Source organism: Polyergus mexicanus, unplaced genomic scaffold (genome assembly GCF_030449975.1).
Source record: "Polyergus mexicanus isolate NDT 795.1 unplaced genomic scaffold, iyPolMexi1.0 SCAF_13, whole genome shotgun sequence".
Classification (NCBI taxonomy): domain Eukaryota; kingdom Metazoa; phylum Arthropoda; class Insecta; order Hymenoptera; family Formicidae; genus Polyergus; species Polyergus mexicanus.
Window position 1 is genome coordinate 6,817,434 of NW_027223333.1, and position 27,057 is coordinate 6,844,490.

Here is a 27,057-nt window from a genome sequence, read left to right on the forward strand (position 1 = left end):
ATATATATATTAGACTACAATAGATATACATTTATTTAATTAGATATGCTTCTATTATAAGAGGCATCGTTAGTTCCGGCCCGTGCTCGAGATGCGCGACGTTTTTTGACGCGTCGTGAATTCTGAGTCGCCTCGTCTGAAGATCCGGATGCGATCTAGATACCCATAATACTGATTGTTACGTCTACATCATCAGCTACTGACATGGCGTGACGCGGCGAAATGTGACGTGCTGTCGCGGCACAATGCTTCGAGTAGCATAAGCGACTTAGAGAGCTTTCTCGAGTGGAACTTTTACACATCCGTTCCCCAAAGATCGCGCAAGAAAGCGGCGAAACCGAGACTCGTTGGAAATACTATATTTAAATGCGGTTCTAACTAGAATTTGATACATATGTTCCGGCAATGATACACACAAGATAGCTGAAATCTTATAATATTTAGGACGATAGTTTTCAATTACAGATTCCTTCACATACTGTATTTTGAAATCAATATTTTCTTAACACTTTCACAGCTAAAAGTATCTCTTAACGTCGTCGTTCTTTTATAAAAGAGCCAAGTGACGACAGGTGTTTTATTCGCATAAGCATTTTGAATATCGATATGTTCGCAGTCTACGAACGATGATACTCATCTTCTTTTTCGACTCTATTGTAAAAAAAGAAAAAATATTTTAAAATATATAAAATTATAAAAAATATCGATCAATCCCATCGAAGTGTTAAAGAATACTTCATAGGCTTTGGAGTTTAATTTGCTAAAAGTTTTTTAATTTTGTTCTTAATCATCCATAATTTAAATATTCCACTTTTGTTAAAAAAAATTAGTTTTGAATTGATCAAAAAATCCGTACAAAAGCGTAATTGATCTATGCATTAATTTTTTTATCGCATATTCATAATTATATATTTAATAAAGCTATTATATACTAATATAAAGATTATAGAGAGAAAAATCGCTTTTCTACGCACATTATATATATATATATATATATATATATATATATATATATATATATAAAACATTACATTGTTAGCTCTCATGAGTATGCAAATATGTTCAACATTCCCATGACATGTTGCTTCAGAGAAATTAAATATCGTACAAATCAGTGACGTTGCTCGATATCGTTTGCTTCCTGCCGTCAAATGCGTATCGTGGATAGCACACTCATAGAGGATTGCATTTCACCTGAGATGATTATGCTTCTTCGAAGATTCGCACCGGACATAGATGTCTAACGATGAGTGAAATCTTTCTTTTTCTCCCTTTCTGGCTCTTTTATATCGCACGCGACTACGCGTGCGAGAGCATGACTTTTATTACTCACATAATCCATTAAACTGACGCATCAGCATTTCTCTTTCGGTTCGCAGAGATCGCATGAGGATCATGAGAATGTCTTCTCCCTCTTGTGGATAATATAATAATGATGTAAGAGCAGTATTACATATTAGTTGCTTTTATCATTACCTATCACATTTATCAATTACTAACGTAGTAGTTGCTCTTATTTTTATTTGTTACATTATCCGTCATTTCAGAATAACAAGTAATAGGATAAACGAAGATAAGATAACATGATAGGTAATGATAAGAACAATTAATATTTAGCTCTTACACATATATCATTATCTCATCTTAGCTAGTTGTTCTTATCATTATCTAACATCTTTATCTATTACATTATTTGCTATTATAAATTGATGTATAGGATGTACGGTAAAAAATGCAGTAAAAATTACGAACAAATATCTTTATTAAATTTCAAATCATTTTTCCTCTTTTGCGAGAGTTTTATAAATTAATTTTTTAATTCTCCCTACATAATATCGCAATTTCAAAAATTACTTTAATTATTAATTTGATTTGAATAAAAAATTTTTAATATTAAATAATAATTACATAACGTCTCGTAAATAATATATTATATAACGAATTAAGAGAGAGAGATATTTCTAAATTGATAAGATATACATCGTTTTTATTATAAATTAGCAAGGGATAAAATTTAAATTATATAAAAAAATATAATGTTATAATTATCTCATTTTCTATGAAAAAATCTTCGAAGGAAAATGTTGGCTTTTGCAATACGTACGTGGATTTTCACAGCGGTGCGTTTCGCTGATTTATGGCAAATGGGGAAATGGGATTATCTCGTTTTGAAGGAAAGAGAAACCGATTGACACAAACACGTTTCCTTTTACTTCTTATGGTGAACATGATTCCCTGTAGAGAGTGATAATAATGGTTAGATTGATGCACGTTGACTTCATATGGACATTCCGTAATTTTGATAAAATCTAATACATTGGTATATTTTACAGAAATCTTCACATTTGTTAATTAGATTGTTCTTATATACGCGCGCGATATTATCCCTCATCGTAAAGATATAAATTATTTGATTTGTCTAATTAATTATATGTTTTATTCTGTTTTTGGAAAATGAAGAATATTTTGTCATAATCACGCCGTAATACTATACAGTAAAAAATTCTTGTTCTAAACTAAAATCTACATTCACCTATCGTGCGATTCACGCACGAATAGACATCGCAGTAGCGAGTACCCTTTTTATGACGGTCGCGTTGCATTCGGAGTGATTCATGCTACTCGATGAACCAATTGCGTTTTAATGAATAGAAATTAACCGAGAATGACAAAAGTCCACTTTTCTCAGATTCTACCTCAACTAATGGCCTGTCTAGTTACGACGGTATAATTCTCGAATAGACAACAGTGGAATTAATTGCTTACTTTTATCACAGATAAAATGATCAAAACTAGGGCATTAACAATCGTCAGATAAATAATCAGATAAGAAGCTATCGGAATTATTTAATGAGCTAATAAACTCGCTATCGTTAATATAAAATTTGTGACATTGACAAAGCAATTTTAATGCAAATATATACTCGCGAGTAATTTATATTATTTTAATTCAAGTTTGCAGATATTTATCTTAACTAAGTAATTAATCTTTATTATAAATTTAATTAAACGTTTAATTAAACAAATAATTCATTATTAGGATATTATATATATCTGCTATATAATAATGGTAATGAAAAATAAATCGTATGTTACATATACTACATATAAATAAAATATATATATATATATATATTACATATTAATGACATGTGAAATATCTTCTCTTTACGCCATAAAAATCGCATTCGTATCTTTCTTACAGCTTCGCGGCAACTCCCCTGCGCTTTCTACTTATCCGGCAGATTGTACGATTTCGATTCATGTTGTAGTATCCCTCGGGGAATTTTAATACGCGTCACATTACCGTCGCGTTTCGCTGTCGAATTACTACTATGTGCACGATTTCTTCGTGGCTATCGCACGAGCATAATCACGAGACCAATTTCGCGAAGTCATGCGACGTTCGCTAGAGATCGGATTAACATTCAGCCTGCGAAATGATTGTCTCATTTAATCAGATGACGAAATTGAATCGAGATTGGTATTGTTTTATCCTTTCGAAACGCTTAACTTTATCAAGGTATTAAATACATCAAAATCATGAAATACTAGGAATATCGATAGCAATTGATATTTTTAAAGTGTTAATGTTGTAATCGATTGCTATCAACATTCCTAGTATTTCATGATGATATACATATATATTAAAGGAAGGCAGTAGAAATAAAATTAATATTTACAAAACACACACACATATATATATATATATATATATATATATATATATATATATATATATTTAGAACTTGCAATATTTGATTTTAGAGAGAAACGAATGCGAATTAGTATGCGTCTCACGCAAATAACAGGACATGTCGTGAATGATCAACAGAAATTTTAGTCAATGACGATAGCACGTGTCCAACATTAAATTTCGTGACGTGCACATCTTCAATTTCCTTGACCGAGAAAGATACTGATCATCCGAATTTTTTATGATTATCCGCCGACATGAGAGATAATTATCTAAAGATTTCATTTAATTTGGATAGTATTTGAGAAATAAATTAAAACTTAAGAAATTATATTTTTGTCAGTGTAATAACAAAAGAAAACTTATATAAATTTAGTTATTTATGTAAATTTTAAATTAATTGATTTAATTTATTAAAAAATAGATTTATATTATCTATTAATAATCTGTTAATCTCAGGTCAAAAGAATATGCTTTAAAAATGATATTTAGTATCTAGTTGCACAAACAAAATAATGTATTATCTCATTCAATTTAATCTATTAAATCTTACATCAAGGATTCAATAATCAATATAATAAAATATTGATTAAAACTCTAAAACAAATACGGAATATGAAACTGTAAATGATTAAATTGATGTTACTTAATGTTCTGCGTGTTTACAGCTATTGGTAATCATCTTAAGAGATCTCGTTGTTATGTCAATATATCTGCAATCGACGTAAGCTTACTCCGCAGTTAAATAACATCAAGTATAACCGGTGCACGTTAAAGGTCGCGCAATAGAAAATGAGAGAGTCCAGCATAATAGGTCTCTGGATCACGACTTGCACATGCAGACGATGAAAAAAGGAACTGCGCCAGACAAACATATTTACATATCTATAACTGCGTGGTTTCGATTTTCCACAACTCATCTGAAAATTATTCCAAGTGAGAATGCTCGGCGCAAGATACATCCAAGTTTGAAAGAAAAAAAAAAAATATATATATATATATATATAAAAGTTTTGCGTTATTAATACAGCGAGAATTGTAAAAGAGGGAAAGAATTTTTAGAGGATAATATGTTAAGTTTGTAAAATGTTAACGGTGATTTTGTGGATTAATCAATTATTATACTTCTCCACGCGATATTCTTTTTCAGCGATACAATATGCTAGTTTAATAAAGTCATCGGGTATAGAGATATATGTATGTATGATATAATGCTATACTAGCACAGATAGATTCGCGCATCGACGAAATGGGATAGAAACTTGTTAGACGTGTTAAACTTATTATTCTATTTATATAAATTGGTCGTTAAGGTAAAAAACTGCTTCCATTTACAACTTTATCACGAGAACTCTCGAAACAACTAAAAAGTTTTATGATAAATGACAGTTGCAATATTACTACTTTTTGACAGTGACAGATTATACTCTATGTAGGTTGAGTGTATTTATCTTGAGGTTTCTGAAACGCAGTAAGTTATATATTGCATTTTGAAATTATTGTAAGTAAATTATAAGATATTAAAATATATATATTGCATCTTTTTTTATAAAATATAATATCTTACAGCCATATCTTTAAAAAAACGTAAAAAAATATTTATAAAATTCAATCATATTTTATAAAATTTAAATTTATATTTTATATTATAAATAAATGATTTTTGTTCGATTTCCATAAATTAAGAGCTATTTATACGACTTTTCTCTCATTTGTTTTTTAGTACCACATTATGAATGATAATAAGAAATCGAGTAGCAATTAAATCGAACTATTGAATTAAATCAATTTACCGCCATTTGACTCATGACTAAATTTATAGTACGCGACGAATGATCAATATAGATTAGTACATCTCTTATGGAAGTTTTTTCTAATTCCGGTTGCGACCTGATTTCAAAAACAATATTGATTGTGAACCGTAAAGCATACTTGTTTATATCCACAAATCAATTAAACGTATTAACTCTAAATTTCAGGAATATAATTTTCTTTAACAGTGGATTGTTTCCTTAAATTTCGGATTAAGTATTACTAACATGAAATTCAGATTCGCAATTCATTTGTATATAGGACATTTCAGACGCTATACATTTTCTGTCGACTACAAATTCTGCATAAATAATATTGTTTGTCACGAGAAAGTGCGCGATGTTTCTCAAATGTCCTGTATATTTCAAAGAAAAGAAATGCATGAAGAATCATGCAGGATTCGAATCACGTTTCTATGAAATTCTCGACATTCGTGTCTCTTGCAAATCAATACTTTTTCAATCATGACGATATATCACCACAAGCCATATGTCGACTCATCATAAACCGTTAAGGACATAGCATCAAAAACAAGTTGTAACACAACAAGAAAAAACACATAACATACTGAATAAAAAAGTATCTTAGTCTGCAAATGCTCGCCTGTATACCAATATCGCATCTTTCAAATTGATTAGAAAAAATATATATTTCTCTGTCACTTATATAAATTAAAAAATATTTATATTAATCAGTTTTTTCTTTGAAAATTTATATAAATCCAGCTGATTTTATGCGTGTATATGTGTGCGTATTAATATGACTGAATATTTCGTCTCTTTGTAAAACGAATTGATAATTAACAATTTTCGAGTGCATAACTAGTAATCATATTTGCAAACAAATGCAAATACGAAGTATCCTTGTAGATTCATGGTGATCCACGAATGTATCGATTTTTGCAGTAGACGAGGATTTTTAATTAGCAAGTCCCATGGGAGGGGCAAGTCCAATGGGAAGGGAACCCATTAACTCCGTTAATTAGCTTAATTGCTTTTCAGGATGCAAAAATACTCTCACCGTCCCCTTAAAGGGAATATCGCTGTCAGTCATATCCGTTCGTTTACCTGACAACTATTACTATATATGACATATCGATATTACCGAGGTATCGATCCGTCGTTTCCGGTATATGATACTATCAAACTGACATTGATATTTAAAGACGAAACTTGAATACCGAAATCAAACTTGAAATCAACCCGTTACTGCAGGCCATTTCCTTGATTTAATTATACTTTCTACTTTAAATTTTTATCTTTAAAAAATTAAACAGAAAATAAAAAATTGAGTTTTATATTATATAATATAAAATTAAATATTATTTTTATATTATACAGTGATATACTATTATAATTGTATATTATATTTCAATTTTTTTATTCGTATATATACGTATATATGTATGTGTCTGTTCGTATTCGTATATTTTTCCATTTCTCATTTTTGTAGAATTTAAGGTTAAATGACCTCGTCGAATCTTTACGTAACATACTCCAGGCGGACCCATTAAGTCCGTATTAAACGAGATGAAGTCGAAGTTCCTTGAGCGCGTGCACTTGACATTGGTAAGACCGGCGGTGACGGTGCGCCCGATGTATTTGGTCTCACGAAACTAGCCCGGCGGCTTTCTTGCCGGTCGTTGACTGCTTAATGCCATCCTCTCCTTATCGAAGAGTGACGTTGGTACCGTTTGGCAAGGTCGAATGACGGATTTTTATTACGCCCGTTACGGATCGAAAAGTCGGCTGAATCATTCTGTTATAATGATATCGCGATCATTTCCATTTACGGGACGATATATATTTTAACATAATTATTGTTAAAAGACTCATTTAAAAGAATATTGTCGAAGATATATTGCTAAAGAGAAGATACAGAGTTTGTCAAAACCTTGAATGATTTTTGAAAGTGCTTTAGATAATATATAACGAGTATTTTATATATATATATATATATATATATATATATATATATATATATATATATAATATATCGGTAGAACATATATGAGAAAAATTAAAATCAAATCTTTTCGGATTTACTGATTAATTTTTTCAAATTTTTAAAAATATATCTCATGATATTTATGTGCGCAAAGGTTTTTGAGAAATTTTCGGAAAATTTCTTGCATTATCTTTTTATGAGTGTTCCCTTCTTAATACAATAATAGTATCAAGATTAAAAATTGAGAAACTTGATAAGCAGCTGCTTTTTCTTTTTGCATTAGTGTTTTATTCTCATCATAATCATTCTAATCATAGACTGCCAATGTATGGATACTAAAGAATATACCAGTTGGAAGTTTTGTTAAAAAAAATTCTACACGAACCTCATTAATGACTGATTATCGGAAGACCACAGCATTACGTGTATCCCGATCCGCAAAGGCGAAGGCGAAAGGTAATTTCGCCGGTGAAAACATCACGGATACGGAGACGTAGGGAGGATGTCTATCTGGATCTTCGTGCGCGAAACAGATCGACCACTCTCTATTTCCGAAGTAGCTGTCTCAACCATCGAAAACTGTGTCACGCTTTCTGCATCACTTCGCCGACACGTAGGCAGTCGATCAAATCGGAACAAGATCGATTTTATGCGAGTGACTGACCGATCGTTGTTTCGAACGATTAGGATGATCGCCTTTTCAAAAGAAATTTTTTTTCCAACTGAACTTTCTCGTTCTATAAAATTAGAGGCTGATTCATTGGAAGGTAATCGTGAAATTTTAATATAACTATAAATTGCACCATCACCGTCTTATATAAATCAATTTTATCTATTTAATTATATAAATAGATTTTTAATAATTGTTATATTTTCAACATTATTTTGTGTTGTTTCTAATTTTAAAAAAATATTAATTTAAAAATGCATATAATACTGTAATATTGATATAAATTTTAATAAAATTTGGAAATAAATACACAAATACGCACAAATATATATAACAACGATATACAAATAATACAAATTGAAATTATTGAAATAAATAATTTTTTTAAACAATTTTTATTCTTTCTTATATATTATAATTAAAACAAACTGCATAGATGTATTAATTGTATTATATATATATATATATATATATATATATATATATAAATTTGTTTTATTATCATAATTGCTAAAGTTTTATGGTACTACATGTTAATAAGACATTTCACTTAATTATGTTCACATTATGCGTATGTGAATTCATTTGGACTCGTAAATCCCCTTTCTCCATTACAATCTCTGATCTTTCACTTAAGAGACTTGTTTCAAATTAAAGAGATAGGTATATCTCGTTTCATCATCTCTTTATCGAACTTCTTAATATAACCATCGTATACAAATTAACTTTGTATTTCAATCGATATATGAAGTTGCTCTATCTTTTATCATCGATTGCAAGTTTTACAAGAAAACAATCTACATTGTCTACATCATGTATATTAATATTATAGCAAATTGTAACTATACTTGTAACAAAAACTAAATTACTTTTAAAATATCAATAATTTTGAATTAATAAAATTCAACATTTTAAATATTATTATATTATTCTCGAGTGATTATTAATGAGGATTATAGAGTATATATTCATATTTTTACTGATTTAAATTACATCGTCGAAACGATTATGTAAGCGAATTTCAAATTAGAGAACTCAGATTTCTTTTGTAAAAATATTGCTTTATTAAAATTGAGCTATATTTAGGGATACAAATTATGAACTGCAGGTCAATACTTCGTTTTATGGGTTCAAACACTTGGCGTAGGGAGTCTGTCAAGCGCCTGATCGTAATAAAAAGAATTATGTTTCTGTGTATGTCAATCCAAACCCGAATAAGCCATCGATAGCTACTGCGAAAATGATCCTTCGCGCGTTTAAGAGTCGGACCAGTGATGGATGAGCCTACGTGAGGGCATATCGGCCGTGAAAGGGTGGACTTGTTTGTAAAGTGTATTCTTGTGTTCGCTCAATTAATGCTCTGATAAAAAAAGTCGAGATATCTGTCGAAGTCAATTAATCACACGCACGTTACGTGAAGCTTACGCGTGCTTTTTTCATTTATCTCATAACTTTATACATTACACATTACACTATATGTTTGACGTCTTAAGATTTCGATGAAATACTGCATGACGACATTCTTCCAAGAATTATAGCTTAATTTAATTATGAATGTATCTACAATCTTCGTAAATATATTAAAATCTCCAAAAATGCTATAAGATTCTCGACCTTGATTTTTTTTTTTTTGACAAAAATATTGAGGTATATACTAATAATGTATTATTAACACCAGTTATATTTCTTGAAAATAATTAAGAATTCATTTAAATTGCAATACTCTTGATTACGTGATGATCAAAAGAAAGTTATGCCAGCGTCAATAATCGGATCAGTCAGCTCTGAGAGAGTAAATTTCCCGCACCGCGCAATTTCTATTATATAATGTCTTACCTAGACAATGTAACCATTATTATGAAATTACGAGCTTTCCTTGTACAGAAGCAATTTGCCTTTGCATAATTTCGCGACGATCGGTGTCGCGTTAAATAACGATAGAATGACCTCAAGAATTGTTTCAAATCGACAAATGATACGGCGGAAAACACAAAGTTAGGTACATATAATTCTCTATAATCAGAGCTTTATTAGCCTCTGCTCGCCCCTGGAGGAAATATAATTTTACGGAAACAAATCGCAAATGATCGAGCTACCGCTCACCGGCATACGAGTAAAAATGAGAAAAATATAAAGAAGAGAAAGGAGTAGAGCAAGTTCTCTTTCCCAAGTGGCAGTGACCCAGACGCATCGTAAACTATGCCATTACGGATATATATATAATCCGAGTATTTCGCCCGGAGATTCTATCCTCGATAAGAGCGCATAATCCTTTCAGTGAAATATATTCTCGATATTAAAATTGGATCGAATAATATAATTCGTTCCGAGAGACAACTTTACATTATTAAAATGCCATTGAATTTTTCTGAATTAATTTAATATTTTACATATTTGATAAAAACATATAACAATACATCTATGACATAAGAATAGAAATAAAGAAACAAATTAGGACTCATAAATATTAAGAATTATCAAATTTGAATAATCAAATTCTATTTTAACAAAAATGATTATGAAGATTATATTTCTTGATAAGCGAGTCTCAAATAATATTGTTATTGAGAAAAAGATATTTTAATAATATTGACATACAGAAAAATTAACGGACGCCAAAGAAAAGTTCATTGAAATTTGCGGAAAAAAAATTTCACAATGTAGGACAAGAAAACGGGAAATAGAGATAAAATAAAATGCCGATAATGGATAATATTAGTGCCCGATTATAGTTCTATAGAATCGTATATATATAATCGATACTTTCTCGCGATAACTGATAACATTTACGCTCCCAACTTGAATTAAGGTGTGAATTTAATGGCAGTTAATAACAATAATATGGCAATAATAGATGGAATAGTATAAAATACTATTCAAATTTATATATTATAGAAATAAAATTTTACCTTTTTAATAGTTTTTGAGAGAGGATGTAAATAATTTAAATTTTTTACTCCCAAAAGTATTTTAAAGCAGTTCTAAACATACAACATAAGAACATGTTGACTATGCGAGCAATAATGAAATTATTTGGCAATTTTGATACAAAGAATAAAAGTATCTCTATGACTTTGTAGAATGTGGTTCCTCATTATGAAATACCGAGAATTTCGAAATTAATTAAACGAAAGTAAATCTGCCATAACACGATTCATTCTGATAGATTTAATAAAAATAATCGTTCATATGCAAAGAATATATTTTGCTTTTATCATATTATATCTTAATGATAAATTCTTTTTAATTAATTTTTGAATCCGACTTTTTTATATCGCTCTTATTTGAATTAATAAAATCACGTTATAATGGCTTTTCGATCTATATACAATTTTCTATTCATTTACTTTCTTCAATAAACGAAAGAGAAAATAGTAACAAGTGGTGCATAAAATTCAATAATAACGCTCAAACGCAACGTGCATCTTGCATCGCGATGCAGGAATATCCTCGGACCAAGACCTTCGTGTTCGCCGAGTCTACGAACGTGACGTGATTCTACGTGGTAATTACCTGATATTTCTCTGCGGGTCGCGTAACAATGTTGCAGCATAAACTAGTTACCCAAAGAATTCTCCATCGATCAACAAATAGAGATATATAACTTATGCATATGTGTTGTGAATATCAAGATCGTGACGCGTTAAAAACGTGCAGTATATTGCGCGCTTCTGATATTATGCAATATTTCTTTCAAGAAACATATAATATTTTATGTTGAATTTCTTTAAAGGCTAGATTATAAGAAGCGATGGCATTAACCCTCGAATGCATAAGATATCTTCTCGTCACGTTGTATCGGATATATTCCGAATCCCTAAGATTTATATGAGATATGAGAAATATATTATAGATTCAAGGAGGTGGAGATAAATCATAAATGTGTTAAGATAAATATTTCCAAATAAATTGAAACGCATTTTTAGAAAGAGAGAGAGAGAGAGAGAGAGAGAGCGCCGAGAATACTATACTATTATAGAATAGTAACTAATAAAAATAGATGAGACGTGAAAAATTGAACGATATAATGATGTATCCTGATTAATCGTTCCTTCTGCTGTAATTTGCGGCGTGCATATATACATTATTATTACGACTAAAATTTAACTTTCCCCGCTGATTCTAACACCAAAATATACCTTAACGTAATTATCCACTCTATATCATTACCGCAATCAAATTATCTTGCTATTACATTTTGTACGTATACGCAGACACGATTGCATTAAAATTGTTGAGCAAATTTCACATCCATGATCGGCATACTCTACTTTTTTTATATCGCAACTGAGCATGCAAAAGCGAAGGTCGGTTTCGATCAAACTCAAGATTAAGGCTAGGCTGAAGATTAAAGCTTGAGGAATAGATGAAAGTGTAGATTTCTGTACGCCACATTATATTTTGAAATAATATTTCTTTATTAGAAATGGTGTTTTTCACGTTTTACATGTGTATTTCTCATATTTATAAATGTTTCTTTCACAATTACTTCAAATTTCATCATTTTATTTCATCATTATATTATTATAACATATATATATTATTTAAATACAGATATGATTAAGTACCTAAAAAAAGCATACTTAAATATAGTAAATACTAGGATTAAATTTTATATTTTTTTTCATATTCATTATATTCATATTTTTTCTGTCTAACAATAAGAACAGATTTACTCTGCATATCGTATTATGCGATATTTTCTGAAACACCGTCTCAAACAGAATCTCTCTAAATCTAATTATTAATATTTTATTACGATCAAATATAAAAAATAAGATACAACTATTAATTTTTTTCTTTACTCCTTCGTAATACATTGAAACACAATTGAAACACAATTTCGATATTTCATTTGAACTTAAAATTTAATCCAGTAAATATTACGGTCGATCGTATCACGTGTTAAATATCTTCTGCGCTGTGACCATAGATCTGAAGACACTTAAATCTTATCTCTCAATCATACAATCAATTCATCCTTGATCTTTCGTCGTGCAACGAGTAGTTCCTTAATTATAATTATCCCATAATAATTATGATAATTACAATAATTATATAATTATCAGTCCTCTTTCACATTCAACAGGCGACAGAAGAAGACGTATGTAAAAACGCCGAGACGTATAGGGTGCGATTAATGCCCGGACATTATTAGAAACATCGCCGACGCTCGCGTCGGCAGAAGGGAAAGTCACGGGAATATTTTACGATCGTAATCTATATTGCTAGGCGAGCGGTTCGATAATTACTACTGCGGGTCTACTGCGAAAATTACAATGCGTGAACCCGATGTTCGAGTCTCGGATCGACCGGACGTTCGATCGATACAAAAAAAAAGTTTCTCTATTCCTCTTTTAAGATTTAAAGGGTGGGTGAAGTTGTAGCTTTTCGTGCCGTGATCTCGCCGAGGAAAGTATACACGATGCATGCGAGCATAAATCGCGTCGTGGGAGAGAATCGAAGGAAACTCGTCGGCGGTACTCGAGCTAAGAGTTTAGTAGGACAATCCTGACGACCGTGAAATTTATTTCTATATGTGTGAGTACTTCCGGCGGTTGCCTCTATTGCGACGGTGGGCAGCGGACAGATATGCCTTTCTCTTGTAACGATCGTTCAGGCGAATCATTTATTTAAGTGGCTCGCGATCGTCTTATTTGCGGTACGGAAGCGCCAAGAAAGCCAAGTACACGCCCGCGGCTAACGCAATCGCGGGAAAGATCTTCACTAACGACGACGAGGTTCGAGCGAGAATAAAAAGGTCGTTTTCGATGTTGGGGTATTAATTATCGGTTAATTGTTCCGCCAAGCTGAGAGCCACGATAATCGCATTATATCGAGATTAGCGGCTCGCTTTTGCTTTTCGCAGTGAGAGGTGTAGCGCATGCAGCTTTATTTTTATTTTTTAAAAATAAATCGCGTGAAATCGAAACGCTGGTTTTTTTCCAAACTAAGTAAGCGGGTGAGAGCAAAGATGATAAATTTTTCCGTCTTAATTTAGATCTATAAATAGATAAATGAACGATTGGTGGAGAAACATATATTTCGAATATACGCGGCAAGTTCTCTACTGTTTCGAATAAGAGCTGAAGTTTTAAATCAATCTGAATCATACGTGATTGTGTATTCACTAATCGTTGCGTTATTCCATTCAGCAAAACCGCAGTGCGGTGAACACTTTTCCAGCATATCTCCCACGTCAAATCGCCATCGCGGCGATCGTATAGAGAGACATTTCCCCCGTCACGCCTGGTTTAATGAGAGAAACATATACGCGAGCGCTTTCAATAGCACGCCGATTGAGAGGGAAATTGACGTACGCTAATGATGAATACGCCCGTTGTGATAATTTCTCCTCTCTCGGTGCACGTGGCCGCTTTCGCGGGTTACAATTTGAGATACATAACTCCGCGGTACCCATCCCTTGATTTGCGGCGTAAACCGCTATTATTACATCCATTAGCGCAATCGAAGCTGCGTTTATGTGTCATTATCTATCAATCTTAAAGCGCGACCGCTCCTCCCGTCGCTTCGACATATTCTCTTAACCCGTGTTTCTCTATCTTTTTCCTTCTCCCTCCGATACTCGGTTTACGCAAGCGTATCTGCACGGGAGAGCAGCTCTTCCAGCCGTTCCGTAAGATGAGACGAGGGCAAGGACAAGGCCAAGTTTGCGAGCGGATCATCGTACTTTCCATCTCGCGCTCTCCCCGATCTATGTGTTTCTTAGCTGAATTGTTTCATCTAACCGCAGATGGCCATAAACTTCGGCGCGAATTAATTTTTTTAAATTTTTATATTCCGAAAAAAATTTGTTTACAAGATACGCCTTCCCAATTTTGTAACAGGGAACTTTTAAATAAGTATGCAAAAATCTATGAGAACTTTTTTAATATTCATAAATTAAAGTATTACATATTTAAATTTACTTTTATTTAGAAAGATATTTTGCTAAAATGATATTTTTCTAAAAATATCATGATATTTATATTTACATAAAGAAATATATTTATGGTATATTTATATGATCAAAATTTTTTTAATGTTATAAACGCGTTATTAGATTTATATAGCAGATAATTATGTCATATAATCATTTATAGATTATAAAAAATATGTAAATATAAATTCGGATTAAATTTCTTAAATAAAATAACGCAAATTAATTGGATTACGTCTGTATATCTTCTCGAAGTTCCTGCTCAGGAAACGATGACGGAGGATTAAGATGCGACATTAAACGTACCCGACTCGATATCGTCGCATCATGAACCACGACTGGCATTTTATTTGAACTTTCATGAGACGAGTCGCAATCTCGGTCTAGCAACTCCCACGGTAAATATCAATATAACGTGCATACATGGTGAGAAGAAAATCTGATCCTCTTCTGAAACACAGGATGAATAATACTGAGATTTTTCTCACATTTTTCGTTTCGTGACTCATAAACGCAATCGTCGGAAGTAAAACGTGTTGCTTTTTCGCGCAGGAATGTTGATTATTTCACACTTTCGCTCTTATACATCGAATCAATATTTCCGTAAATACGAGATTATTCGCGTAGATCCTTGTCTTTCACGATTTGGCACGCGAACGCTTAACTGTTCGAAATGAAAGCGGATTTTTATCACGCAACTTTGTGCAAATCACTTGTGCTCTCACTTCCTCGCGCGTTTCATTATCCACTCGTAAATGTTTTTACGTTTCTTCATTTTTAGATCGTAGAATCAAGCTTAAGAAATTAGCTCGTTAAAAAAAAATCATCTTAAAAGTGACGAAATTTTATCCAGAACTTTATATATTAAAAATCTTATTAATCTTGTTCGTATTTCTTTTGCCGAAAACTGCGGACACCCGATATGTGCGCTTTTTAGTCATTGCGATATCGTAGCGCATCTTACGTGACGTGTTTGACATTTAATTACATTAACTGCCGGCAGTATTAGTTATGTTCACCTCGATCGTTGCTCCTGATTTCTTAGCAGGCGATGATGCATCCGCATCTGTAGTAGATGAAACGCTATCGCCACGAGGATATATAGGTAAACCAACGAGATATTGAACCAGTGACTGTGACATTTTACATAACTTTTGCGATCTTTTATTTTATCTCGTTTCTTCACGTTGATCGCAAATCTTTCCACAAAATTATTTACGAATCCTTTAAACGTATCGCCTTAAAATATTTTTTCTGACACTGGAAAGTTTTGATCCGGCTTTATCCAGATGCGAGAAGCGACCCAAAAAATGAACAAAAAGAAAGGAAATCGTTCCGAACCGTGAAAAGTGTTAAATTGAGTTGGTTGAAAGCCGTTTCCGTCCAGTCAAGTAAGACATCAGGATAATTAATGGGGCGGTTGATCGACGTGTGTGAAGGGTCCCCCTGCAAGCGTGAACTTGATCGCAGACCTGCTATCAAAATGTACATTATTATGTAGACGTCGACATGTGTGTGAAAGAGAGAGAGAGAGAGAGAGAGAGAGAGAGAGAGAGAGATGTGTAATGATTGAAGAAAGTTATAGAAATATATAAAAATTAACCGGAAAAGTGTTGTAGCATTTATTCGGATACTAAAGGGACCGTTTTAATTTTTAAATCTCGAGTAATGTTTCTATGTTTATACAATTATACAAATTCGTCATAGATTAAATGACTAGCGCTCTCACAAGAATTCACGAGTCGTAGTAAAATCGATATAATTAATTCTTTGAAAGTGCGTTCTTCGTAGCGTAACTCGAAGTATTTGTAATAGAAACATCGATGTTCGTTCTGCTTCACGTAACGAATATACTTCGCTAGAGAATCTGCAATTTATAAATACGATAGATGTATGAAAAATAATGTTCTCGCTTATAATCGCTACATTGTTTTCCTAATATCATAGTATATTATATAAATGTGAATATATAAAAATATAAAAAATATAATTGGTGCGCCTGTTTTATCAACAACGTGCCACGGAAATCGGTCGAACAATCGGCGGTGCGGGCGTGAAAATGGAAGTGTGACGAGTTAATTGCCGCGCGAAAATCGAGGTACCATGAAAGCGCGATTTTGCCTTACTTGATTCATTGTTTTTCTTTTTTTTTTTTTTTGCACAACCGCGCTTGCGTCAGCGTCACCCATCCCGCCTGATGTAATGAACGACCAGAGGACGAGCCGTTACATGCTCGCGTTATGTACTCGCTTTAAATAATGTGACCGAGCTAGCTTAACGTTGCCTCATCGTCTCATTGTCATCGTCACTCCGAGTATTCGCGTGACAATTCTTATACGAATATACAAAGTGGATATTCTAGATTCGTTAACTCTATTATATTAAGTCTCTATTATATTAAGAAACTTGATACATTTTTCATTATATTCATTAATTAAAATTTAACATTTATGACATATATAATGTATATTTGATATTTTAATATTAAATTATAAATTTTATATATTATGATTAATAAAGTAAAATATTAAATATCATATATTATGTACTTCATCTTTTTGAAAAATACAAAATAGAGTAATTCTATAATAAGTTTTTTTAAGTTTAAGCCTGTAATGAAGAATATGCATACGAATATTAACTATAAATAGTATCGAACCGTGCATTAATTAATAAATAATGTCCCCGAATATATGTGATAAATCGCATCGATTCGCCTAATTCGATAGCTTGTCGGTTAAAGAATTCTTATTTGAATCGCCATATTTCTCGCAGCTAAATAATAGCACAATAAATTGTTGTCGACGGACGTAAAAATTTTGCACAGAACCGGCATCGCAACTTTCATTGGGATATAAATCATTCGGTAGTCGAAATGGTATTTCTCGTACATTACATTGGAAAACGTCGTACCAGCTTTGATATCCACCAGATCAACGCCGACTCGATTCGATCAGACAATACAGGAATTCGTGTTTCAATGTATGCGTTTATTACGTCACACGCCGTGTAACATGTAACGATTCCAATAAGAAAAAAAAATTTACGAGAGTTCTCCATCTGGTTCTATACAATCTCATGGTATTCGAAATGCAAACGACTGCAGATCAGAATGCGTTAAGTCATCCACGCGAGATTATAGGATAAATCATAATGAAACAATTCAAAATGGTTTATCATTGGAAATATCGATATAATTGCATTGTCTATCGAAAAAATATTATATATAATGTATTGAATATATGTAGATATTTAAGATATCGGTTTTTTTTTGAAAATGTTAATCAAAATTCATAAATAGTCTCGAGTTTAATAGAAAAATATTATATTCAAATTTCTTTAAATTATCTAATTCTTCGAGAAAGAGATTTACTTTCGCGTTCGATTGAAAGAGAATACTACATATTATAAAATACACAAATAAACTCAAAATTACTGATATCGCAAGAATTCTCTGCGATTATTTTATGATCTTAAGAAGATAATGTGAAAACGATGAAAAAAAAAAAATGATTCGCAAAAAAGCTTTTCAGAATATTAGATTAATAAAAATCGTATAACATGATTTTAAATCTTCTATTATAAGTAGAATATTACATTGTTCTTCATTACATACTTATTCGAATAAATGTTACGATTGAAGCATGAAATATTTAGACGTCATACTTGAAATATTGTAAGATAAATCATAGACAATATATACAATGGCTGATCTTTACTAATAATGCATTCTATCGCGGCATGCCATTGCTAACTTGAAATGTGACTGTAGTGCGCGTGTAGTCTTTCCTCTTTTTTCTTCGATATATATCAAGGAATCCCGTGTAAAAGAAGTGAATGTAATTGTTTCGAAGTGGCAAATTATTGTCAAGAAGAAACTGATTGAAATTGATCACAATTCGTTAATTAATTTTTTTCCTAAACAAGAGTGCCAATTATACTCGCGCAACAAACAGATCTTTATCGATACTTTCACGATTCGTATTCAAATGTGCTTATTAAGCCTGATCTCTCATTTGTGTGACAATCGGAAAAAATTTCAGCTCTCTACTCGAAAATATTGCGAACGATAATGTGCCAAAGTAATTTTCAAAGCTGCAACCGATCGATCATGAATTTATAAATATTGCGCGACTACAAACTGCATTTGCAAGGCTAAGCAGACTCTTAGACTTGAGATATTCTGGAAACATTCGACTCGAGACCTCGATAGTTCTTAATATCGTTACGCTTTTCATGTATTGATCGAAATTGAAATCGTATCGAATGTGATTGCTATATACGTAACGAGCTGAAACTTTTCCTGTTTCTTCCGTATATTTACAGGGCTAATTGGTACTAAAATAGAAGCAGAAAAAGAATACTCGGTAATGATACGATTACGAAACTGCTCATAGCTTACGATAAAGGAACGATATCGTATATCATATACAGCAATCCTACAAAATTCAGTAACAATAAGGAATTTATTAATGGTTTCAAAATTTTGAAATTCTATATATATTATAAAAACAAAATTAAATGCCTAAATAAAAGTTCTTTCTTCTGTTGCTTCTTAAGCTCTTACTTTGGAAGATTACTTTTTGTCATAATTAAGCTAATTATAACAAAACATACGGATAACTAATTGCTTTACATGTTGCGAATTTATTAAATAAAATTATTTAAGAATAGTATAGCCACTGCTGGCTTTTCTCTTTTTCTCTCGCTAATTTGTGATACATTAATAAAACATTCGAAAAATATTAATAATTAATTTTCTTTTGACATTTCATGTTTACTTCTCTTCAGTTTTACAATATCGTAACTTGTAAGATATATTTTAAATATGAAAAATTATATCCAAAAAAAAAAAAAAATGGATGGAATTTCAGATCAATCGACAGCAGCAGATCAGTCGGTGTCGTCTTCATTCTGGAGTCCTACTCTCAAAAGCGACATCTTCTCTCAAACCGATAGCGCGACTTTCTTCCCCACGGCCCACGGCCTGGTGCAAACCCATCCGACTGGCGCGTTTCGGAGCGGTTTCGGCGGGATCGACAACCTCGGCAGTCGAGGGGTAACGATAAGGCCGCCGCGGACGCGGCCTCTTGATTATAATGAGCGCTCTACCGCCGAATTGCGCCGAAATCCATCGCTCTCGGCACCGGACGAGTGCGCTCGTGCCTGCCGCGAGAGCGAGCCGCCCAGGATATGCTATTATCACTTCACACTCGAGTATTATACCGTACTCGGAGCGTAAGTACATCACTACAAGATATTTCGAAATGATTCAAATTTTATAACGATGAAAATTAGAAAAGAGAAATAACAATTACCAGAAATTATAATTTTTCTATAGTTTACAAAATAATAAAGTGATTATAATTTTCATGAGTATAATTTTTTTAATTGAAAAATTAACTTTTTCGAAAAATATAATATAATATTATTCTTTTAAAATATATGGATTACTTAAGTGGCTAGTGTCGTTGCAAGTTAGTTATATAAATTTTTAGAGCGTGTCAAGTATGCACACCGAATGCAACCAATTCCGTGTGGAGCGATTGTCAGTGTGTCCTGGCGGATGGAGTAGAGAGGGGTATTTTGACCGCCAACAGAATGATCCCTGGCCCGAGTATTCAAGTATGCCAGGGTGACAAAGTTGTTATCGACGTGGAAAATCATATAGAAGGAATGGAAGTCACAATTCATTGGCATGGAGTGTGGCAAAGAGGATCTCAATATTACGACGGTGTACCTTACGTAACACAATGTCCCATTCAAGAGGGTAATACGTTTAGGTACGCGTAGAGAAGAGATCTCTTACCTCTTTTCATATAATCAGAATAATAAAATCGACGATATTTAGTGTTAGAAATGTTTCGTCCGATACTTTATCGTACTACACTTTTTAATTATTTAATTATAATTCAAATTGAGAACGCGCAATCGAATCACAGGATTAAGTAAATAATATAATGAAAGTTTTCCGTGATACATTTATCTTTTAATAAATAATTAATTAATTTCTAACTTAAATTACTTTGATATATATGTCATAGTACGTAAAAAATATTTCGGCAGCGAATTATCACTATTATGATATTCGGCTTTGAGGGCGTAAACAATAGCGCGCTAATGTTTACGTATTACGGTTTTGTTATTATTCGATGAGACTCGAGCAATAAAGTATTGTGCAAAACAGTCTTGCCAAGATATTTTTTAAAATTTAAACTCTCCAAAAAAATTGAAATATTGTTTTACACACACAATAAATTAATATATTGTAATACTTATATAACGATTTTGCGAGATTTATAAAATGAAATGATTGTGCGATATTTGAAGATATCAATGGACAGCCGGCAATGAGGGTACACATTTCTGGCATGCTCATACTGGCATGCAAAAGATAGATGGTCTCTATGGGAGCGTAGTAATCCGACAACCGCCAAGCAAGGATCCTAATAGCAATCTGTACGATTACGATTTAACCACGCACGTGATGCTTATCAGTGATTGGTTCCACGAGAGTGGTACCGAGCGTTTTCCGGGTCGTCTTGCAGTCAATACCGGTCAAGCACCTGAAAGCGTGCTGATCAATGGGAAAGGTCAATTTAGGGTATGTCACTTTAGATATCAACTGATTTTCAACAGAGATAAGAAAGATATATATTGTCTAATGTTATCAGATAAGCATCTGCTTCAATTTACGTTAGGAATTTTTTTTACAGATTCAGATTTCTCTGTATAAAAATTCAAAAAATTAGTAAAATCTTAGAGCGATCTGTATATATCCGTGTAAAGAAAATCGCAAAATTTTCGATAAACTTTATTTACTTTATTAAACTTTATTACTTTTATTTTCTAATATATCATATTTATCTTTTAATGCAGGATCCTAATACCGGTTTCATGACAAATACGCCACTTGAAGTGTTCACAATAACTTCGGGCCGTCGTTATCGATTCCGAATGATTAATTCATACGCAAAATTTTCGATAAACTTTATTTACTTTATTAAACTTTATTACTTTTATTTTCTAATATATCATATTTATCTTTTAATGCAGGATCCTAATACCGGTTTCATGACAAATACGCCACTTGAAGTGTTCACAATAACTTCGGGCCGTCGTTATCGATTCCGAATGATTAATTCATACGGATCAGTATGTCCCGCTCAAATTACAGTCGAGAGTCACACTCTCACCGTCATCGCTACCGATGGTGAAGCAGTTCAGCCAGTACAAGTGAACACTATAATTTCATTTTCAGGTAAAGCGATTTATTCCACATTGATTCTAAATTTTTTATCAAAGCTAATTATAAATTAATCATCTAAGAAACAAGGCAAATAAAAAAAAATAATGATTGAAAACATGAAAAATTTTAGGATATTAAAATTGCAAGAATAAAAAGTTTACGAAAATTTAACGAAATATTTTTTGATATATTATAAATGCACAAGTTATGAATAAAAAAAATTAAATCGTTATTTGTCAAATAATCGATTCACTTAAATGTCTTAAATGATTGATTTAAAGACTGTTATCAAAGAAGATTATTTGCATAATATTGGACATAATGAATGTCTTGATAACGTATCTTTCATGAAACCAATCAAAAATTGATTTTGTGTCAAACATTTTTATATTTCCCGAATAGGTGAACGTTACGATTTCGTCATAAATGCCGATCAGCCTATCGGCGCTTATTGGATTCAACTTCGTTCGCTCGGAGAATGCGGAATTCCACGCGCCCAGCAGCTGGCTATCCTGCGATACGCTCGTGGTCCTTATCAACCGACTACTACACCGCCTACATATGATTTCGGTCTTCCACAGGGCGTCGTAAGCATATTTCTACTTCTCAAAGATTACTAGTTGTTGCATCACATATTTTTTTAAGATTGAAGCTAAAGGCGAGATTAAATCTTTTGCGCTCAGTCTATTAACAAATATTCAAATTTAGGATCTTATAAATTTTTGAGATCTTAAAATCTTGTTAATGTATGAACTGCCATCTGTTCGAATACTTGAGACAAAAGAAATTCATATAGATAAATAGTTATTAAAAAATAAATTATAATTATATATTTAAATTATTATCTGTATAATTCAATGAAATATAAAATATCGCTTTTAATTTGACTATATAATATTTATATGAGCATAACAGCGGAAAAAAATTTGCATGTTATCTGCAATCGATAGAATAGAGATTGTCTTATAATCTCAGGTGCATGAAAAAGATGTGTTTACATTAGAAAAAAAAAATGATAAAAAGCTTTCAAGAAATTATTTTTTTCTGCTTCTCTCTCTCTTTCTTATCAAATCGTTTTCGTTTGAAAAAATGACCGAATATTGTGAATTTTAATTCAAAAAATTTTTTAAAGAATTAATGCAACTATATCATAAATATAATGGAATAATATGCTTTCATGTTATAAATAAAATATAGCTTTCTTTCATGCGTAATATTTCAAGTGAAAAAGCAATGAATACGTTGTATGTAATCCACGTAAGATTAACGGAGTTCTCGACTATATTAAATTCAATAAAAACTCGATTTTGCTGTCGCGTAGAACAATCAAGATCGAATGTTCTCTTCTTCAGGTTCTGAATCCCTTGGATGCTATTTGCAACCGACCGCGCCAGGATGCGATTTGCGTAAATCAGTTGAAGAACGCCCGACACATCGATCAGGGTATACTCCAGCAACGCCCCGACGTGAAGATCTTCTTGCCGTTCCGCTTCCTGTTTTACAGACCCGAGGAGATCTTCCAGCCGCAGACCTACAATCGCTTCCTCGGTAAGGATGCGCTAATAGCTGATTTAATTTGCAAAAAAGAAAGAAACATACCACGCGATGATTGCGTTTCATTTTCGTTTGACATAAACACGGCCTTCCAAGTACTCTCAGGAAGGTATGCTTAAAAAGGGATATAATATCTAGGCGCACGTTGTGCATGCAACATCTTGGACGATACTTGAAATTTCAAGAATTATACGCGAGATTCTTCGCGGGGTATATTTGCTATAAGTGGTGGTACTTTTTGCTCGGGACAATTAGATTCGATAAGTATGAAAAGATACAAACCGGTTGTACTATCGAAGCGTACAAGATGTTTTGAAATTATCGTCTCATCTTTCAATTCTTTGATTTTTAGCTCGTAGTTGATGTTTCTTTAACGAAAATTCGATTTCGCGGAATTTGTCGCGAACTCCATTCACTCAAGGGTTAACGGAGTTAATTCATTATTTGAATTAATCATTCATTATTATCATTATACATATTTATACGAAAGTTATAATAAAAATTTATTGTATATTATCTCGATTGTGTCGGCAGTTGCACCGACTGGCGACCATGTGATTTCGCTCGTGGATGAGATCTCATTCACGTTTCCTCCGGCGCCGCCACTTTCGCAGATCGATGACATCCCACCTGAACAGTTCTGCAACGGTGATAATAGACCAGCTGACTGCGGCGCCAATTGCATGTGCACGCATCAGGTCGACATTCCGCATAATGCGGTCGTCGAGGTGGTTCTCGTAGACGAAGGTATGTACACCATGTTTGTTATGTGTGGTAATTTTGCTCTTGTCACGCAAAGCTCTTCCATATTAAGCAGAAAAATACACTTCAAAAAAATGGCATTAAAAGAAATATGAAAGTTTCAAATCTTATTTTTCTTATCTAATCTATTTTATTACTTCTCTGATTCTAATGAGACTTTTCTTTATTACAACATAATTTTATTTTTATCACGCATTATTGAAATTTAAAGCATCCTTTTGATTTCTTTGTGTGTACGATTGATTACAGTACAACAGCCCAATCTGTCGCATCCCTTCCACTTGCACGGATACGCGTTCAACATAGTCGGCATCGGCCGTTCTCCCGATAGAAACGTAAAGAAAATCAATTTGAAGCACGCTCTCGATCTCGATAAGCGAGGTCTTTTGCACAGACAGTTCAACCTGCCACCTGCCAAAGACACCATCGCCGTTCCCAACAATGGTTACGTCATCTTCCGCTTCCGCGCGAACAACCCGGGTAAGTTAACAACGATAACTTGAAAACTTCTCACGCATTAGTCTCATGAGATACGAATTACTTCCATTCGCAACTGTTCGCATAATTGCAAAAGTTTGCATACATTGACTGTGTTGTGTGTCCAAGAATATTATGTACGTAAAATGTTAGTTTAGTCTTCGAGTTGATATTGATTGCGCATTTCTGGCCGAAATTTAGAAATAATTTTCTGCGAACAAACGTAAACATAATCTTTCCGATATTCCTTCCCACCAATGATGAAATCAATAGTCGGTGCTTTTATTAAATATGTGGTGATTTAATTAAACATACCATTATTATTTTGACTTTCAATTTTATCATTGGAAGTTATAAGCGAAAATTATATTAATTTTGGACGATATCTCCTTCTTTAAAGGATACTGGCTGTTCCACTGTCATTTCTTGTTCCACATATTGATCGGCATGAATCTGATCCTTCACGTTGGGACACACGCGGATCTGCCGCCGATACCGCCAAATTTCCCGACCTGTGGTGACCATTTGCCGCCCATCACGCCGCCACTGTCATTGAACGCGTTCCATTGATGCGCGATTGATTGATGAGCGACGAGCTCAGAAACACTGAGAGAGACGCTCCAAAGTCCATACGATATTTGTAGCATATTCCTGTAAAGTAGCGCGAGCCTGTAATATTCTTTTTTTTTTTTAACTACGCAACGCCTTGTCGGTTTACTCTCGAGAACGTACTTTGCTCGTGACGATCGCGATCGATCGCGAGCAAGGAATTCAACGGGTGTCGACCCGTTACCTTACGTAATCCGACTGAGAGCGAAGAAAATGGCAAGGTGAGTTAGATACATTGAAGGTGTTAGTGAGGCAACGAGTTAACAAAAGGTGATCGATGCCCTGCTGGGCATCGCGAAACGACGAGCGTTCTCAGAGACGATGATGACATTACGTTGGCGGCAGTCGATAATTTATTGTGTTCCAGATGCTTCATCCGTCACACTGTCATTCCTGCTACACGACATTCCTTGTTATCCTTGCATTGCCGTGATACAATGCAGATATATTCACATTTCGCGATTGTATAATTCGGTCGCAACAATTTGTTTTGTTATAATATATATATATATTATGTAATGTCCATTTCAATATCCTAGAAATACTGGATATTTATGCTATATCCGCAAATGTAACGGCGATCGCATATCATTCCGATGTGGCGAGTGAAGCATCTACAGTTGGAAACGTACAAATGTTACTGACTAACATTTGTAACGCTCTGTAAATAATGTAGAAATAGTCACTACACTTAACGAGAGATATTAATACAGGAGTAATGGATATAAGAGATCGCCGAAAAACCAAGACGGCGGTTCGATTATCGGTGGATTATCACAAAGGTAAGTGGCTCCTTCCAGCAGGCTGGACCTGTACGATCGCAAAATCTGCGATTTACAAAATTATTTCGAGATTCGGATATCAAAAGCTCCAAAAAGAGTAATCTATGAAGATAAAAATAATTTTTCGCATGGATACGAGAGATATAATATTTATTTAAATTAATAGCGCTTAATTTTTTCCACTAACTGCTAATCTCTTTCGATTCTACTTCCTCTGATCGGTCTGTCATTTTAATCATCCTTGCGACTTCTTCGTCAGATGCTTCTTTTTCATTTCTTCGTCTCTTTTAAAGAGAGGAAATATAATAATAGCTTGATGAGAGGTAACAGGTGATTGTGATCGCGATTGAAGATGGTAACGAATTTCCCTCGACAGATCCAGACTCCTGAAATAGCTTCTTAGTTAGGGGATTAAATTTGCGCTTGTGAACAGCTCGCGCATTTCGTTTTCATACCATCAGCCTAAAATTATATAAAATTGATAAAAGTAATAATAAAATTGTCGCGGTTATTGAAATTTTATGGACAATCTAAAGATAACGCGACAACGAAATGCTG

General features: G+C 33.0%; 1 protein-coding gene across 1 annotated transcript in view; it reads left to right on the top strand.

Annotated features, from left to right (window-relative positions):
• The window catches only part of LOC138938554 (uncharacterized), a 42,517-nt gene extending 16,345 nt beyond the window's left edge, over positions 1-26,172 (top strand). The window contains exons 2-10 of the mRNA XM_070305622.1: positions 19,941-20,304; positions 20,565-20,849; positions 21,397-21,670; positions 22,123-22,327; positions 22,718-22,902; positions 23,668-23,863; positions 24,404-24,616; positions 24,881-25,111; positions 25,509-26,172. Coding sequence (XP_070161723.1) covers positions 19,941-20,304; positions 20,565-20,849; positions 21,397-21,670; positions 22,123-22,327; positions 22,718-22,902; positions 23,668-23,863; positions 24,404-24,616; positions 24,881-25,111; positions 25,509-25,678 — 2,123 coding nt within the window. The 3' untranslated portion in view covers positions 25,679-26,172. The remainder of the gene's footprint in view (positions 1-19,940; positions 20,305-20,564; positions 20,850-21,396; positions 21,671-22,122; positions 22,328-22,717; positions 22,903-23,667; positions 23,864-24,403; positions 24,617-24,880; positions 25,112-25,508) is intronic.
• The last annotated feature ends 885 nt before the right edge of the window (positions 26,173-27,057 follow it).